The sequence below is a fragment of the Vipera berus genome, assembly GCF_964194415.1.
Source record: "Vipera berus genome assembly, chromosome: Z".
Taxonomy (NCBI): Eukaryota; Metazoa; Chordata; class Lepidosauria; order Squamata; family Viperidae; genus Vipera; species Vipera berus.
The window spans coordinates 10,571,140-10,591,510 of NC_138205.1; the positions used below are offsets into that span (position 1 = coordinate 10,571,140).

The 20,371-nt window shown below is 38.0% G+C and overlaps 1 protein-coding gene across 1 annotated transcript; it reads right to left on the reverse strand.

Annotated features, from left to right (window-relative positions):
• Positions 1-706: 706 nt before the first annotated feature.
• On the reverse strand, positions 707-1,600 carry LOC308677782 (vomeronasal type-2 receptor 26-like; the record flags this gene model as incomplete). The annotated part of the gene is made up of 1 exon (XM_081344478.1): positions 707-1,600. One exon carries the CDS (start codon positions 1,598-1,600, stop codon positions 707-709), a length of 894 nt encoding a protein of 297 aa, XP_081200604.1.
• Between the last annotated feature and the right edge of the window lie 18,771 nt (positions 1,601-20,371).

The window sequence follows — 20,371 nt, forward strand, 5'->3', positions numbered from 1 at the left end:
GTTTTAACATTTCAACTCCATTCAGCAGTTGATTCAGGAAAGACCTTTTGTAATTTTGTTGGGGTTTTTTTAGTCCATTGATTAAGAAAGGAATTGTTATTTATTTATTTACTGGTTAGCCTCTAGGACCTCAAAACATTTGACTGTATTCCCTCCTCCAATTTTTCTTTATAACAGCCATGTTGGCTTAAGAAGCGTGGCCTGTAACTCAGAATCTTGTCTATGGATGGATTTGAACTTGAGTTTTTCTTAGTTAATAGTACCTTAGCTACTAACCCATACTGATTTAATAAAAAAATGCACTTCCATTGAAGTTAGAAAATGTGGATTAAAGTAGTCATTTAAAATATCAAGAATTACCAGTGAATATTTAAAATATTTTATTTTAAAATGCAATTGTTAAAATTCCAAATCATAAAAGTCAACTGACTGAACTAACAAAACCTATATTCCATTTATAGGTAAGAATGATTGACACATACCAAATGGAAGGAAGGAAGGAAGGAAGGAAGGAAGGAAGGAAGGAAGGAAGGAAGGAAGGAAGGAAGTAACAGATATGGATAAAAACAAAAAAATGGGAACCATTTGTGAGAAGGCTTCCAATTTCTTCAGTTCAGCCTAAAAACACAATTTTGAGAAAGAACTAATTATAAAGTTCTTATGAGGTTGATGTATTTGATTTTTAAAACTTATTTGAGTTTTAAAACTATTTTTTCATGAGCTGATGCTTATTGTTCAGTTCAGGTCTCATCACAATGATAAAACACTTGGGAAGAAAAATACACACCAGTAAGCCAGCACTGGAAGAAATCATAGAGAAGATCTCCACAGCCAACATATATTTTCCCCTTGTGCTTAGATAGGTTGGAATAAAGCACAACCAAACACTGCAGAAGACCAACATACTGAAGGTGATGAATTTGGCTTCATTGAAACTGTCAGGTAACCTCCTAGCTAGAAAAGCAGCAGAAAAGCTGATCACAGCAAGGAAACCCAGGAAACCCAAAACAGAGTAGAACATAGTGACTGATCCCTCATTGCACTCCAGGATGACTTCTTCAGACATTGAGTGCATATCAAAATCTGGATATGGTGGGAAAATTGCCAACCATATGATACAAATAGTGATTTGAATAAGGCAACAAAAAAGAATAATGAAACTATCCATTCCTTTCCGCAGCCATTTCCTCATTCTGGATCCAGGCTTGGTGGCCATGAAAGCTAGAACCACAACAAAAGTTTTGGCCAAGACACAAGAAACTGCCATGGAAAAGATGATTCCAAAAGCTGGTTGTCGAAGGAGACACACAATCTTGTTGGGTTTCCCAATAAATAATAAAACACAAAGGAAAGAGAGGAGGAGGGAAACTAGGAGAGTGTAGGTGAGATTCCGGTTGTTGGCTCTGACAATGGGAGTGCATTTGTATTTAATGAAGATCCCAAGTATTAGAGTTGTAATAAAAGAAAATGAAAGACCACAGATAGCCAAACTGATCCCCAAGGGTTCTTCATATGATAAGAAAGTTATCTGTTTTGGAATGCATGTGTCTTTGTAATGGTTTGAATAATGACCTTCTGGACAATGAGAGCAGTCTTCCATGTCTGGGGAAAAAAAAGAAAACACTTCTGTGTACTGACTTTCATTCATCAAGCTTTAGTGTTGCATAACTCTAGATAGAAACTAAATATCAACAGTGACGTTGAATATTTAATCATTTTACCATGAAAGCATATTCACTGAGGATCAGAGAGAAATTGATGGCCATAAACCTTGTGTAAGGACCTGCTTCAACTTAAACTTCCAAGAAACTAGAACTCTTGAGACCAGCTTCATTTCAACAGGAAACTTTTATTGGGAAGTATTGACAGCAGGAGCAGAAGGCAGGATCTGAAGTTTCCCGCTGAGAGTGATAGATTAAAAGAACCCCGCTAAAACCCCACCCCAAGAGTGCATTTATCCAATTCAAACTGGCCAATCCACAGGTGTGAAATTGTTGTGAGAACAGGGAGATAAGGTGCCACTTCCCAGACTATAAAACCTTCATACCACTTTTCTTCATTGCCAGAGATAAGGCAGATGGCTGGAGGAACATTCCATTCTCACCCCAAAGGACATCAAAGGGATGGGGCAAAAAGTAAAGTAAAAGGTGTTAAAAGGAAATTCAGGTTTCCTCCCCTCCCCAGCAAATGGCAGAAAATAGACGTGTAAGATAGGGAATGGGAAAGGCATCAAAACCAGGGGTTCTGTCACCTTGGCCCATACCCAAAACCTTTATATGTTATCTATTTCATTCTATCTTGGATATCACATACTATCTATTTATTTCTATATTATTATTGGTTATAAATCTGTATGCAATGATTTTCACAATCCTTTTCACTATGAACATCTTCAAATGCAAGAGAATTGGTACACATAGGGAATGTTTTGTTTTTAATCCCTGTACACCACCCAAAGTCACTAGTTTAAGATCAGTACTCATATAAATAATCTAAATAAATACATAATTCAAATAAATAAATAACCTTGTTTATACATCACTTCTCAAAAATCTTTACCTTCTTTGTTTGCAATTTTCCCTTCTGGACATGGATGGCAATCATAGCAGCAAAATGGTCTTGATTCCTTCTTGGTCTTGCTATACCCTATTTGGCAAGGATCATTACACAGAGAAAGAGGATGTGCCTATCCAAACATTAAGGAGAATATCATTAAGATTTTTGAACAGTATTTGAGCAGTTTCTTTCTTGCTGGGGAATTTAAAGCTTAGACATCAATACTATTGAACTGTTATAAGAATATTATTGGAAAAGAATACTTGATCTGCAATGATGTAATGGAATAGCTACCCTTTCGTTGAATGTCTCCCTCAAAGTTTCTTGAACTGGCTCCTGAAGCCAAAGTGTTCTTCATCCTTCAATTTCTATATTGAGTGAATGCAGATGATATTTGCAACTGAGAACTTATGCTAGGGAGAACAAACTTAGCATCTGCTTCTCTGTCAAATTACTAAGCAGCACTATCTGGTGCCCTATGCCTTCTGCATATGAGTAAATGTGCCATGTCTGTATAAAGATGCAGTGCTTTAATCATGATTTCATGACCATTATTTTTCACATTTTGACCCAACTTGAGGCTGTTGCTGTGGCTAAGCCCGATCCATTATGTAGAAAAAGGCTTCTCTCAGACTTCTTCCTCAATATTGTCTGATTGAAGACATATTTGGTGCCCTTTAAATTGATCCATGCTATGGAGTTGCCTAGCCTGAAAGACTAAGATTCAGATAGATCACCAAAAGTTCTGGCCAATGTCCTGAAGAAGGCTAAACATTGGGCAAATGACTTCTCTGCTGCACTGATCAGAACCTTAGCCATCTAACAGAGATATGTTTCTTCTTTCTATGACTCACATTTGTTACATATTTAACAAAAGCTTTTGGTAAGGGCCACAGATGGCTCTACCCTAGATGGCTTAAGCTATCCAGCCAGGAAGAATGTCAGGAGATACCAATGGGGTTCTAGGTTAACTGCCTTTAGTTCATAGTAAAGTAATATTGAAGGGTGTGGCGAAATATATGGGATATCAACCTGAATACGTAGGTGTTAACAGTTTTTTTAAAAAGAACTCATTATATACGATTGCAGCCTAATTTTCCTAACCCAAGATTTCAGAGTCCATAACTAAGAAAATACTCAGACCCCCAAAATAAGCTTTTTTGTAGTAATTTATATTTTGTATCTAACCACAAACATGGGATATGTAGGAATCTTTTTCTGTTCCTAGGAAATCAGCTTTCAAAAAAACTTTCCTCCACAGTAGTTTGAATATTTGCTTTTCCCAGAGAATGAGCTAAGAAACACATTTGAATCCAGAATATTTCTAATGTTCTTTAAACAAAAGGAAACATAGCTAATCAGACGTCACCTTGTTAAAGCTTTTTGGCCACATGATGGAATCTTCAGAAATGTTGAAGAATTTGTCTGGGGAAGCCATAGGGTCTATCCTTCCAACCTGGATCCTAAAAAATGACCGGTTTGGAAATGTGATCCAGTTATTAATATCAAATCCACCAATGAGTTCCCCATTTTTGTCAAATGAAATCTTTTCTCCAACACTGTTGTTGAATGAAACTCTTCTTAGGAAAGGATGAAGCTAAATTGAAAAGAGGAAGGGAGGGAAGATAAAACATTTAAGAACCTTTCATTGTTCTATTTCTGGTCAGAGTCTATTTTGTTCAGACTTAGCCTTTCTTAAACAGATGAACAGATGAAAATGTACACGTTTATTTGATTGCATTGTTCTGTAATGGAAGACTTTGAAAGATGTTAGTATTATACATTGTTAAAAATGTTTTTCCTCTCTTAATGAATTTCAGCCCAGAGGGAAGTATTTGTTTCCATGGGACTTGTGTTGTTATTTTTCTGAGAAATTGTGAGGAATATAGAGTATCAAATATGGAGAATATGGAATATGGAGTTCTGTGGTCCTATGTTGGTGTAAAAATGGACTTGGTGATAGACATGGATTTTGTACGCCCCAATTTCCTTTGGAGTCAGCCTTCTATATGACCTGTCTGAACTTGTAGATTTCTTAAATATTTCTGCTTTGAACCTTACCTGCCATAATTGTTCATTCTGAAGCTTTGGCCCTCTTCTGCCCACAAAATGGCTGTGTTTGAATTTTGATAAATGCATTGCCTCCAAAGCATGCACTACAGCATAGACTGCATTGTATATATTATAGCTGTGGCCAGTTGTGCTAAGTTCAAACACAGATGCAGGAAGGGTTGCCATCTTCTCCTTCCTTGTACAGATTGTTCCATATTTATTACCTAGATCAGAGTTGTGAAACAAGCACCTGAATGCATGCTGCCAGAAATTCCTTACAAATCCATCGTGTTCTGCTGTTGTTGGATTTCTGATTAGAAGAAATTCTTGGAAGCCTGGCACCTCTTTTGAGTGAACTGCGAAGGATAAAGTATTTTGGAGGAAATTTACATCCCAATCTCTTTGAAGAGAAATGGATGTGAAATCCATTTCAGCATTCATGATCCAGACCTTGGTATTGACCGGCGTATCCTCCACTTCTGAATACTGCACTAACATTTTCAAAAAGGTCATGGATTGCATTGTGCCATATAAGACAATTGCCTTGGCTGTACTTTTTGCAATGATAGAGTAGGTTTTGTATGTTTCATCCATCACATCTGTAAAATCACTGTAAAAAGCAACATTTGGGAACTGTCCTATGAAATCAGAGCAGATGCCCTGCTGAGAAAACATGGGGAGCACCTCCTGTACAAATTTCTCCCCTTGGTCATCATTCACAACAAGAACTCCAATCCAAATCCATCTAAAGTATAGCAATAGCTGGAGGAGGCTGTTATGTTGAAGAGATTCATTTGGAAACATTTGTTGGAAGAAAATTGCATGAGTCTCTTTATCCATGATTGGAGCAGAACCATAAGTCAGCTAAGAAAAATGATAGGGAAGAATGTGTAAGACTGATTTTCTTCCTGAATAATGGTAGTTTATGTCCCCCTCCCCCCTTTGGAATAGTGCTGATACTGGTGATTGCCTGGACAAGTTCCTTCAGTTTTCCTAACAAGAATTCACAAGTGATCTGCTATTTCCTAGAGCAGAGTTAGAGTGCCTGGTCTAAGATCATCCAGTTGGCTTCATGCTTAGGTGGGACTAAAATTCACATCTCCCAGTTTCAAGCCCAGTGCCTACACCAAACTGGCTTTTTAAATAGAGTTATCCTTTCTAAATTGTAATTCTATTTTCAAAGTGCACTTGAGATTTATCATGGGTATACTCATGTGTGCCTAGGATGTGAATAAACTGGACTATTTCCATTTTTTCCATGTGGACAGGAGAACATTATGAATGTATTGATGTAGAAAACAATTGGACAATAAGTAATGCCCACTGCCCTTAGGAGGAAATTGACTTAAACATACACTCTACTGCTCGAGGCTAAATTGGAAGAACACACACATAAAAGAAACCCCTGCAATTTCTTTTGAAAAAATAAATAGCAAATTTTCATGGATGTTTCATCTCACAGTCCTGATTGTTACAGGTGCATGAAAGTTTTTGCATTGTTAAGAAGCACTTATTTCTCCAGAAAGCATAAAAGCTTAAGAATGTAGTGGGAGTTCAAAGGTTTAAGATTCTATGACATAGAACCTAGATCCAGATTGGATACTATGTGCCACCTAAAAGTTAATCATGGGATTAACTGATTGAGTGTTTTGATTGATATTCTTGAACATGACTTTTAGTGTATAGTTCCAACATTCTGAACAACTAAAACTTTTGGTAATTGTATGCAAAAGGATAACTAATAATAATAATAATAATAATAATAATAATAATAATAATAATAATAATAATAATAAACCTTTATTGTCAAAGTACAACATGTGTACATTGAGATATATATAGGAATATTAAAACATATTAATATATAGGAATATTAAAACATAACAACCTGTTGTGTGGTTTCACAAAGTTTCTTCCCTTTACTAAGTCTGCACACTCAGTATGAATCAATATAAAATCAAACCCTGAATTAAAGCCTTTTCCTAAAAATGGATGCTTGAAGTAATGAGCGAGTCTTCACAAACTGAGTTGAGACTAAAATGATGTATTGCTTTGGGATCTAGAAACAGATACTGGAATTAAGCTATTTGATGGGTGAAACTTAAAGCAGGCAAGACCAGGTAATGCCCATACCTGTAAATGAAAGCAAATTGCAGGTCTGTTTCACAAATTGGAAACTTTATGTACAATTTAATTCAATAATTTTCTCTTCATACCCTTTCTCAACCCTCAGTCACAAATTGCATCCAAACAATCACAAGAACAGTAAATGGCTTGCTCAATTCATATTTATCATCAACACGCTTTACCTGGGAAACTTTATAGATGTCCAGTATGGTTGCCATGTGGAGACAGATATCAGGTGCCCCAATGACTGCAGCTGGATTGTTTTGAATGCCACACTTGAAATTAGGGCTGAATCTATTCTGAGCAAAGAGAAGCTCCATTGAGGCAAGGTAGGTCCAGCTTGGACTGAAGTAGCTATTATAGATGTTGAATCCCACGGTGACATTGGGTAAAATCTGAGGATTTTCATTGATTTCTTTTATAGCAAAAACTAAGGCCAGAATGTGCTGATAACTCTGAAACAATACCCTGCAATGAAAACTGTATGCTGTTTTAAAAATAATTGGTTTCAAAAGTATTGACCATATTTATGCTGAAATCACCTTCTATTACTTTAAAGTACTTTAATGCTGAGCCTTTCATTAATTGTATAAAATCATTGTTTGATTATCATCCAAGTAAATTCAACACACACACACACACACACACACACACACCCTTGTTTGGATATTTCTGAACAGGCAAGCATTGGCTTTAAGTAAATATAATTTGCATAATTTTGAATGTATGCAGAATTCATAGTATCACAAACCAGCTTCATTATATTGGATGGAAACTAAGGATTAATAATGTTATCAATAATGCAAAAAAGAAGTTGTTTGCTAATTTTAGCTAATGTTAGATTAATTACAGTCAAATACAGTCTAGGCTCTTGTGCTATCCCTTCATTGTTTCTCCTTAGTGGTTATTCTATAGACATTGTTATCAAGCTGTTTTGGTATCATTCTTACATTCAGTCAAAGAATGCCAGTATTGACAGAAGGTTTCCACATCTCTATGTTAATGTTAAAGAGTTGTTCTGTAAGAGAGATGGGTGATTTCTAAGTGTGAAGTATATATGTGTGTATATAAAAAGGTAAAGTTTCCCCCGCACATGCGTGCTAGTCGTTTCTGACTCTAGGGGCCGGTGCTCATCTCTGTTACAAAGCCGAAGAGCCAGCGCTTGTCCGAGGACATCTCCGTGGTCATGTGGCCGGCATGACTAGACGCCAAAGGTGCACAAAACGCTGTTACCTTCCCACCATAGTGGTCCCTATTTTTCTACTTGCATTTTTACGTGCTTTCGAACTGCTAGGTTGGCAGAAGCTGGGATGAGTAACAGGCGCTCACTCTGTTACGCGGCACTCGGGATTTGACCCACCAAACTGCTGACCTTCTGATCGACAAGCTCAGCGTCCTAACCCACTGAGCCACCGCGTCCCATTATATATATATACTGATTAAACAGATTAAGGTACCTTGTGTATTTCTGTGTGTTGGTAGCTATATAGTAAAGATTACCTTGAGAAACATTTAATTCAACACTGGGGTAAAAATGCAAGACTTACGCAAAGTCATCAAGAATTTCCAGAGAAGGATGCTGAATGAAAGCAACAGGACTGGAAAACACATAGACTTGAGAAATAATGCCAGCAATTCTCAGATCTCCAGACTGAACATATTTATGAAGAATAGGAAGAGGTTTACTAACATTGCAATTGCGATTATGGACCTTACACACCACCCAGGCATTGATACTAATAATGAAACAGTAAATACCACCATATTGCTTGAAAGTCTTCCTTCTGTGTACACCTGTTTTTACTTTGGCAAGTGCATATTTCCAAATCATGAATCCTGCCATAATTCTCTCAATTGTTCCCAAGATCAAACTGGACAATATAATGTGTCAGTGATCAAAGGGAAAAATTCTTGTCTGCCTGCAGCCCAGCTCTGAATATTTGGGAAGAAGTAATAGCATTCTTTATCTTTCTGTTTTCTACACTGATACTTTCAAGCTTTTGGAAAGACGTGGAGATGTCTAATTGGATAATTACAAGGTAGAATAGATAATCACATACTCATAGTTATTCATTCAGTCTCACCTTAAAGAAGAAACAGAATAGATGTTTTATGTGCTGTGGATCAGGAAAGGATAAAATACACGGTACTGGGCCTATTAAAAGTCAAATCACACACACACACACACACACACACACACACACACACAAACAGAACAATGACTATCACTGGTTGTTACTTAAAGGTAAAGGTAAAGGTTCCCCCGCACATGCGTGCTAGTCGTTTCCGACTCTAGGGGCCGGTGCTCATCTCCGTTTCAAAGCTGAAGAGCCAGCGCTTGTCCAAGGACGTCTCCGTGGTCATGTGGCCGGCATGACTAAACGCCAAAGGCGCACGGAACGCTGTTACCTTCCCACCGGAGTGGTCCCTATTTTTCTACTTGCATTTTTACGTGCTTTCGAACTGCTAGGTTGGCAGAAGCTGGGACGAGTAACAGGTGCTCACTCTGTTACGCAGCACTCGGGATTCGACCCGCCAAACTGCCAACCATCTGATCGACAAGCTCAGCGTCCTAACCCACTGAGCCACCGCGTCCCTTTTGGTTGTTACTTACAGCTTACTAACACATTATTAATAATCTACAGCCAATATAATACAAATAAAATGACGTTGAATTTTTTCAGGCACTAGGCGCGAGACCCATAATTTCATAGAGACTACTACCTAGTCTGAAACCAAGCAAAGAAGAAACAACAACACAATGTTGCTGACGTGGGAACCAGATCCTGCAACAAACCACTTTGCCCCAATATTTGCACCAAGACCCCCACCGCAGGGCTCAAAAATTCACACATAACATTAGAGGTGACTTGATGTTTGTCCTCTAATGTGTTATATTCCACCAACAGCAATGCCCCTCTGGATTCTACATAGGATAAACAGATCAAATTTTGTGAAAGAGAATTCATGGGCAAAAGTTTAATATTAGGACTCAAAACAAGAACAAAATAACATCAGAATATTTCAATATTTCAGAACACTTCATTTATGTCTCAAAGTAGTTGTTTTAGAAAAAAAGGAACTTCACCAAAGGATTGCTGGAGTCACACGTATTAAAAGGTTTTAGGCTGTCTCAGGTCTCACCTAATACAATGGGCTTTTAAAACATCTGAAATGTTAATTTAAAGCACTTAAATTGACCATAGTATAGATTTATTTGGTCTTTACCAATTTCTAAGTGCCATGGTTTTATTCTGGTCAAATTGAAATTCCTGTCTTATGATACTGTAAAAACCCCTCATTGTTAAAATTAATATTCTTTGGTAAAGGTAAAGGTAAAGGTAAAGGTTCCCCCGCACATGCGTGCTAGTCGTTTCCGACTCTAGGGGCCAGTGCTCATCTCCGTTTCATAGCCGAAGAGCCAGCGCTTGTCCGAGGACGTCTCCGTGGTCATGTGGCCGGCATGACTAGACGCCAAAGGCGCACGGAACGCTGTTACCTTCCCACCGTAGTGGTCCCTATTTGTCTACTTGCATTTTTACGTGCTTTCGAACTGCTAGGTGGGCAGAAGCTGGGACGAGTAACAGGCGCTCACTCTGTTACGCGGCACTCGGGATTCGACCCGCCAAACTGCCGACCTTCCGATCGACAAGTTCAGCGTCCTAACCCACTGAGCCACCACGTCCCATTCTTTGGTAGTCATTCTCAATTCTCAATCATGCAAATAAGATCTCATTTTAACGTACATTGAGGTTTAGAAACCGAGAATTTGTATATATTGAGAATTCTTTGGTAGTCATTCTCAATATATACAAATTCTCGGTTTCTAAACCTCAATGTACGTTAAAATGAGATCTTATTTGCATGATTTCATGAAACTCACAGTAAATTGTTCTTGTGAAGAATGGGGACCTATTCTTCCAACTTTCTCTTTTATGAAGGAAGGGCTGAGAAATGATCCTATTTGGAAATCTAGGTGCCAAATCTCTGTCCTCATTGAATGACACTGTTATTAAATGTAACACTTCTCAAATAATATATATAAGGAAAAGAGAAACTAATGGGATTATTTTAAAAATGTAATGTCCTTTCATACATTCTTTTACTTACAAACATTGAACAAAACCGCAGCCTGCTCTATAGACTTGAAGTTACTTGCCCATCCCAATCATATATTAAGAGCTTAACGTCTGATGAACTTTAGAGTTTTTTCAGTTGACATACAGTGATGTAGATTACTGTCAAGAATATAGTTAAGTATCCAATGACTCAGTGATGCCGATCATGCTGTTACAGTCCTATGCATATCTAATTCTGCTTCCCACCATTCTTACACCTTTTCTTCCACCATTGTTGAAATTATAGTTCTTTTTTATTTATGCAGATGAAGGTAAAGAAAAAAAAGATAAAAAGATCCCTGGGGATTTTACTCCACTAGTGGTTGCCAATGATAGGGGGCAGTGCTCATTCTATTCAGCCAGCACTGATCAAAGACATTTCCATGGTCATGTGGGCATCATGACATCATGCAGCACCAATACTTTCCCAGCAAAATGATACCTATTTATCTACTCACATTTGTATGATTTTGAACTGAGAGGTTGGCAGGAGCTGGGGCAAGAATGGGAGCTCACCCCATCATATGGTACTTGGATTTCGAACCTGAGCTGCCAGCTTTCCGGTTGATAAGCCCAGCTTCCTACCTGCTGAGCCACTGTGTTGTCCCTTTCCCAGATGAGTCCCATTCCCAGAGGAAAGGTCAAGGCCATTTTATTTATTATTTTTTTTCTCTTACTAAGTTGCTATTTATCTTGACCTCTAATATTCTGATTGCAGAATTGCAGCAGAAGGTGATGAATGGAGTGGTAAGTCATCCAAGACCTAATCTTTAATATGGAGAAAATTCCATACTTAGAAATATGTCATCCAACTATCACAATATTTAAATTACCCTGCATTTATTTACTTTTAAGCATTTTGTGCCCAGTTAAGTATACAATTCCAAAATTCTGCAGTAAAATTATGTGACAGAAAGTGTCTCTTTCATCAGCAGAAATATTTGGAGATGGCAAAAATCCTGAAGTTTTGACACAGATCTAGCAGTGTGATTAATCCATAAGATAGATGAAGTCATAGATGATAGACACTTAATAGGTCACAAAGAAATTAAGTTGTAGGTAGTTGTCACATAATGACAAGTGGGACCCGTAATTATCATTATGTGATGCAGTCATTAAGTGAAATATCATGTGTTCCACTGTGATTAAACAACATGGTCACTAAGTGTTGATCATGATTTGCTGGCTTTTCCATTGACAATGATTCTTAGCCCTTTGTGAACTTGCAATTTGAAATCATGTGAATTTAGGATATTGCTACCATCATAAACATGTACTGCTTGTGAAACACCTAAATGGCAATTACATAACTCATGGGGATGCTGTGGTAATCATAAGTTTGAGGACTATAAAGCAATTTTTTCAGCACCATTGTAAATTCAATCACTAAATAGACAGTTATTAATGGAAGACTGCCTATATTATAAAACATGCAGAGATTATAGAAGGACATGACCTGAGACAAATATGATGGAGAACATTAGAGTTCTTAGGCAAATGATTGTAAATACTGCAGAAAGGAAATGGGATGTCCTTCGGCTGTTTAATTTGTTTTTAGTCATTATTTGCTGCCTGTTGTTCAGTTCAGGTTTCAGTACAATGATTTTGGAAAAAATATAAAGAACGATAAGGCAGTACAGGAGGACAAGATGGAGAAGATCTCCACAGCTACTATGCATTTTCCTTTGGAACTCAGATAAGTTGGAACAAAAGACACCCAAACACTACAGAAGACCAACATGCTACATGTAATAAACTTGGCTTCATTGAAACTCTCAGGCAGTCTTACTAGGAACAGCCTCCATCCTATGACAATATCTGTAATACCATCAATTCAAACAACCACATCTGCCTATCCCAGGTCCTTGGTAAGGATCAATAGGTAGACAAAAATGCCAAATCCAGTCTGAACATCTGGCTGATGTGCGATGATCTATAACAATAACAATAATATTGGAAGTTACCTTGGAGGTCATCTACTCCAACTCCCTGCTCAGGTAGGAAACCTTTATAGTATGACAAATATTTTGATGCAATTTGCAGTTGTTTATTAATGGTATATTTAGCCTTGGGTGTAAAATTCAAGCAACTTGATGCTTATTAACACTGACATTTGAACTTATAGTTAATACAGACATAAATCTTTTGTTTTTGTACAGTATACCTTTAAAGGTTCAAATTCTTTAAACATTAGAGTGTTACTAACCTCTAGTTAGTACTGTATAGACATCAGTATATCAGTATAGGTACTCCTTGACTTACAACAGTTCATTTAAAGACCAAAGTTACAACAGCACTAAAAAAGTGACTTATGACCATTTTTTCACACTTATGACCATTGCAGTACTGTGTGGTCATATGATCAAACTTCAGACAGTTGGCAAATGATTCATATTTATGACAGTTGCAGTGTCCCAGGGTCATGTGATCACCTTTTGTATGTAACTTTCTGACAAGCAAAGTCAGTGGGGAAGCCGGATTCACTTAACAACCGTGTTACTAACTTAACAACTGCAGTGATTCACCTGTGGCTAGAAAAAGTCATAAAATGGGTCAAACCTTACTTAACAAATGTTTCACTTAGCAACAGAATTGTTGGGCTCAATTGTGGTTGTAAGTCGAGGACTACTTGTGTAATATAATATTTTTATGTATTATAATGATATTGTCAACTCTACAAATGAGCATGGCTGCAGCCATTTTTCCTTTTCATTCTAAGTTGCCACATTGAATGGAGGAAGAGGGGTTGCCAGGTGCTTAGTTAGTCATAATAATATACAAATTATGTTGGGGAACATAGTTGCTTGCATAGTTTTATGGGTGTGATTTTTAACTTTGTATTGGGAAATTGTTACTTGTGTATTCAGACTTGGTTTCACTCTTGACAGTGCCGATACTTTGTAACTAATATACATGTTCTTTGAGGAATTTGCAAGCCTTGGAGTTCTGCTTTATTCATTTCTGTCTGTTGGAATCATGATAGATATAATAAAACACATTTTTAAAAATTCTATCTTCTACAAACATTGTAGTTGTGAAGATGTTGGCTTAAGATAAGGAAACCTGAATTTAACTCAGTGGGCCAATCACTATCTATGAGTCAAACCAACCTATAGGATTGGTATTGTGTGGGGGAAAAAACTGAAGAGAAAAAAATGGACATAAATCTAATTAACCCATCAACAATTCTACCATACCCTTTCCCATAAATATTTTTTGCTGAATTCCTATGTCCCATACACATATCTTACCTGTGGGATTTTGTAAATGCACAGAATGGTTGCCATGTACAGACAAATGTCAGGTCCCCAAACAGCTGCTACAAGAAAGTTTCCTGCATCACACTTGTAGTTTGGAATGAATCTGTCTTGGGTGAAGAGAAGCTCCAGAAAGGCAAGATAGGTCCAGCTTGTACTGAAGTGGCCATTGTAAATTTGGAAACCTAAGGAAATATTGGGCAAGATCCAGGAATTTTTGTTGACTTCCTTTATAGCAAATACCATGACCAAGATTTGCTGATAATTTTGGGTCACTACCCTGCAGTAAAATGAGACAATCTGTTCAGCTGTATCTCCTGTAGCGTAAAATATTTGCTACTCTTCAGTTCAACCTAAATTAAGCAAAAATATTACACTAACATACATGACATAATTTTGATCCAGAGAAGAGTGAAGCAAAATTATCCCAACAGGCAATTTACTTTTGTAACACAAGACCAACTTAGCATTGTTTGTAAGGCTAGCATTTATTTAAAGCAAGCATACCTATACCCACAAATCCCAGAGTAGCTATTTAGACATTCAGTTGAACTGAACATTAAAAAACCCTTTTTTGATCCAGTTGGAATTAATTTAAAAAGAGAGGTGTGGTTTAGTTCCTATGTATTTTGGTGGAAATTTGTTCAACAATATATCTGCAAAGTCTCTAATATCTGTTGTTGGATTAGAATGTTGCTCTTGAGGTACAATCATAATGCTGGGATTTGTTGAAAAACCAGGTTGAAATGTTCTGGTTTCAATAAAGGAGAATATTTGTAGCTCAAGATTGAAATGAATACTCTCTGAGCTTGGTTGTTTCCTTGCAGACGTTTCATGACCCAAACTAGGTAACATCATCCCTAATACAGATGATGTTACCTACTTTGGATAATGAAACATCACCAAGAAAACAGCCAATCTCAGAGAGCATTAAGAATCCCACATGTCCTGGTTTACTTGGATGGAGATATGGAGGAGGAGATTGTATCATTATGATCTTCGCTAAATCTTTTTAAGATTGACTTGACTGAAGGGCAGAATTTCGTAAATCAGTGAAACAGAGCTTACACAAATTCTTGCAGAAGTTTCATAGAAGGGTGTCAGTTGAAGATAATGGGATTATAAAAGGTGTAGACCTAGGAAAGAATGCCAGCAACAATGAGGTCTCCAGGTTGAGAATACTTGTGAAGAATTGGGAGAGGCTTTCTAATGCCACAGTTAGTTTCCTTGCATATTATATGAGCAATTAATGTTAATACAGAAAGCATGAATGTCCCAATCCTGAATGAAAGGCTTATTTCCAGATACAATTGACTTTTAGCTTTAGCTTTGTCTCTGATAGCATCACTTGACCTGAATTCCTCAACATTTTTGAGACAGAATTAGGCAGCATCACAGATCAGTGAAACAAACGAGTCTCATGTCTCTCTAATACCAATTCTAAATGTCAAGAAGAAATCAAATATCAGGATTCTCTTGGGATTTGGAGGAGAAGAATGGTTTACTATGGTTAATATTGTAATTATAGAAAAGATAAACACATATCTAGTGTTTATCATTTTAAAAAATTTAGACATTGGCTCAAATTATCTGTAATAAGATAAGTTCTTTAGGGGCAAAAAGAATCTCCCTCAAGCAAACATATTGAATAATAAGTTTTCAAGATTTTTTTTAAGAATTTTTTTTTGTCCCTTTGACAAAAAATAAATTAATTTATTAACTGCTAAGTTCTGACCAGCAAGGATATACCTTTTCATTAATACCTTTTAGAGCTTAAGGAGTTTTTCTTCTTTTTTAATATAGATTGTATAATTATAAGTTCAATTGTATAATTATAAGTTTCAAAGATCCTGGAGCAGTGGGGAACTACCAGACGACTGGAAGAGAGCTGATGTAGTTCCCATATTCAAAAAAGGGGAAAAAATAGATCCAGGAAACTACAGACCTATCAGCCTGACCTCAATACCTGGGAAGATTCTGGAAAAGATAATCAAACAACAAATCAGCGAACACCTTGATGCGAACAAAGTTGTCACTAAAAGCCAATATGGGTTTGTCAAAAACAGATTGTGCCAGACAAACCTTATTGCATTCTTTGACCAAGTGACAAAACTAGTGGACCAGAGGAATGCTGTAGATATAATTTACTTGGACTTCACTAAGGCATTTGATAAAGTAGATCACAACCTACTACTTGATAAGATGGAAAAATGTGGGTTAGATAGCATCACCACCAGATGGATTCGTAGCTGGCTGACAGGCCGTACTCAGCGTGTGGTCCTCAATGGAACTGCATCTACATGGAAGGAAGTGTGTAGTGGGGTGCCCCAGGGCTCTGTTCTGGGCCCAGTGCTCTTCAACATCTTCATCAACGATTTGGATGAGGGGATAGATGGGGAACTCATCAAATTTGCAGATGACACCAAACTGGCAGGAATAACCAATACTCCAGAAGATAGGCTTAAGATACAGGAGGATCTGGACAGACTCGAACACTGGGCACTATCTAACAAAATGAAATTCAATTGTGAAAAAAGTAAAGTTCTACATTTAGGCAGGAAAAATCAAATGCACAGGTATAGTATAGGTGGTACCTTGCTTGATAGTAGTAACTGTGAGAGAGATCTCGGAGTCCTAGTGGACAATCACTTAAATATGAGCCAGCAGTGTGCTGCAGCTGCCAAAAAAGCCAACACAGTGCTAGGCTGCATTAACAGAGGGATAGAATCAAGATCACATGAAGTACTAATACCACTTTACAATGCCTTGGTAAGGCCACACCTGGAATACTGCATCCAGTTTTGGTCACCACGATGTAAAAAAGATGTCGAGACTCTAGAAAGAGTACAGAGAAGAGCAACAAAGATGATTGGAGGACTGGAGGCTAAAACATATAAGGAATGGTTGCTGGAATTGGGTATGTGTAGTTTAATGAAGAGAAGGGTGAGGGGTGACATGATAGCAGTGTTCCAATATCTCAGGGGCTGCCACAAAGAAGAGGGAGCCAAGCTATTCTCCAAAGCACCTGAAAGCAGGACAAGAAGCAATGGATGGAAACTAGTCAAGGAGAGAAGCAACCTAGAACTAAGGAGAAACTTCCTGACAGTTAGAACAATTAACCAGTGGAACAACCTGCCTCCAGAATGCTCCAACACTGGATGTTTTTAAGAGGAGACTGGACAGCCATTTTTCTGAAATGGTATAGGGTTTCCTGCCTTAGCAGGGTGTTGGACTAGATGACCTCCAAGGTCCCTTCCAACTTCTTCTTCTTCTTCTTCTTCTTCTTCTTCTTCTTCTTCTTCTTCTTCTTCTTCTTCTTCTTCTTCTTCTTCTTCTTCTTATTATTATTATTATTATTATTATTATTATTATTATTATTATTATTATTATTATTATTATTATTATTATTATTATTATTATTATTATTATTATTATTATTATTATGTGTTTATGTTGGTTTGTAAGCTGCCCGGAACCACTTAATAATATGAGAAGAAAGGAAGGGCAGAAATAGTTAGTGAAAGAACAGCTTTAAAGTAAAAGTAAAGAATAGACTCTTGGTTAATTAATGATTATTATTATTAGCATATGGTGTTGTTACAGTAATCAGGAGACCACAATGCTATTTTAGAGTAGTAGTTTGGCTTGCCAAGGTATCAGCCCTATTATAGGACTCGCTTGCACACTTCCCAAGGTTCACCACAGGAGGGCGAGCTGACTGTGCACCAGAGAGAAAGACGAGTGGCTTTTCCTGCAGCATCACCCAAGGCCCTGTCCTTTCCTCAACCTGCTTTGCAAATGAGTGCCACAACCAGGAAAGTTCAGAGCCATTAGGAATCTGATTGCCTGCAGAGAGCACTAGTTCATCTCCCCACCTCATCGAACTGTTTAGAACTGTTAGGTGGACAGAGGCTGAGGCCAGTGACAGGAGCCCATCCTGCCATGCAGTGCTAGGACTTGAACCACTGGAGTTGAGACCATCTCCAGCATCATTAAGCCATTGAGCCACCAGCCCTCTTATGGCCAATTGACTGATGATGATGGTGATGATGATGGTGATGATGGTGATGATGATGGTGATGATAGGGGTCTAATCTGCATTGGATGATTCTGAGCATTATTTTACTAGCATGTGATATTAATATTAGTATTGGAATATAGATCAACCTCTTTCAGTCCATTGGCCACTGTGTTGTTCTCCAGATTTGCTTGGGGTAGCTAGTTGGAACTTTGAGTGATTTTTCTTCTTCTTCTTTGCTTTTTTAAAAACCTCTTTCTTCATTTATGGAAATCTCTGCTCACATTTGTAACTACTTTGAGTATTCATTGATTCATTCATTGATTCATTCATTCATGTTCAGTCCACAATTTCCATGTTTCTTTATCAAGGAGGTTCAGAACTTCAAAGTGATTCCTGATGTTTCTCTTTTTAACTCTTTTTACTGTTTTGCTGTTCTGCTTGTATATTTCCTGTGAGAGTTGGCATGAATGTTACTTAAGGATTGGGAAAGTCAGCCCGCTAGCCACTAGTTCAGAACCTGGCCCATAGGAAGTGCTAATAGAAAAGGTGAGAATTCCTACCTAATCCTCATTCCTGGAATATTCCTCTTTTCTGCAGCCAAGTTGCCTTGGTACCTTACCACCATCAGACATGCTTCAATATGACCACTTCGGCAATATTGCAAAATGTCAGTGTAGCGTGAGAGAATAACACCTAATGGAGGAAGACATGTCATCATGGCAGTGTCCCATTTCATAGCTGGAATGAGAGCTAGATGGCTGATTTTAAAAGAAGATGGTAGTATAGACACACAAATCAGGGTGTGTAATTACTGACATTAGGCATGACCTGTGTGAAAGTCCCTTCATTTGCTAAGTTGTTTAGATGAAAATGGATTTGACCTTGTTTCCCATCTAAACTCAAGAATGACTCTGTTAAAGAAAATATCATGGTGATTCCTAACCAAAGTAGTGACTTGGCACCTAGGGAGGCAATTCCATTTTACCAGAATGCCTAGTCTTTTCTTATTGGAAGAGGGTAACTTTTTAGGAGAAATTACATTACAGGACACATTGGAAATTGGATTCTCCTATCCTTGATTTTACTCCCAATTGATCCAAGTTCTTGTTCTGTACCAGCCTACTACTGGCCCTGCAGAAAAGGCAGGGACAACCCCTTTACAAAACAGCAAGAGGCTGGAACTAAGCCTGCCAAATTTATTAACATAAAACAGAGCAAACAGAAACATGAACCATGAAACAGGAGCTATTCAAACGGTTGCCTTCAGCAAACCAGCCCTCCCACACATTCCCCTTTTAAAAAGTTCAAGGTGTGGCTTCTCTCTGCCTCCTTCCGAGGTGCCCCGTTGCCTTCCTCTGTTTACTCCTGATTGACTGCCTCCTGCGTTGGGCGTCCTTGAACAGGGCCAGCTGTGGGTCATCTTCATCCACGCTGTCAGGCTCACACAGCTGGGTCTGCTTCATAACCAGATGGGAGGGGCCTGGCTGAGGGCTCTGCGGAGCCTCAGGGCTATCCTCTGGAGGCTCTCCAACACCCCCCTCCTCCTCCTCTGAATCGTCCGACCCAACTGCCGAACCCACAGGCTGACCCTGAATCACAACAGTTCTCTTCCTGTTAATTCTTTCTTAGAGGGGCAATACAATGTGGAGAAGAGTGTGGGTGATGCTAGAAATGTACAAATAATAGCTTTATGAAAGTGATTAGAACTGAGTTCCAGTAACCATAGCAAGGGTAAAAGTGACCCTATGTGTATCTTCAGAAAAAAAGAAGCAGGTGGCATTCAGTTCCAAAGGGAAATAAAGTACTTTGAGATGTACTTTATGATTCAGTCACTAGGTTTCAGGAGATTCATTCAATGTAACAACTGGTGCATAGTTGAGTTAAGGTCAACTTGTTTGCTTCAATGTTTTTCCACTTTCCTAAAATAATTATTATAATTATGGAAATCACTGGTGTTATCAACTTGTCTAGCCAGAGTTCTGGTGGCCTTGTGGAAGTTTAAAGGATTTGAAGAGAAAAAGCAGAAATGTCAATATAAACAAAACAGGACCATGAAATTAGGGACTTGGTGTAGCAGGAATCTGCCATAAACTCATGTCAGCTTGTCCTGATGATATTATAGTTATGCTTAAGATAGCTCTCTCTTGAATACCTTTCAGTGCATGCTTTCCTAATCTCTCTTTCCCACTGTAATACATCTCTTAGCAGAGCAGGGGAGCTTGTTTCATAAACTGGGCTGA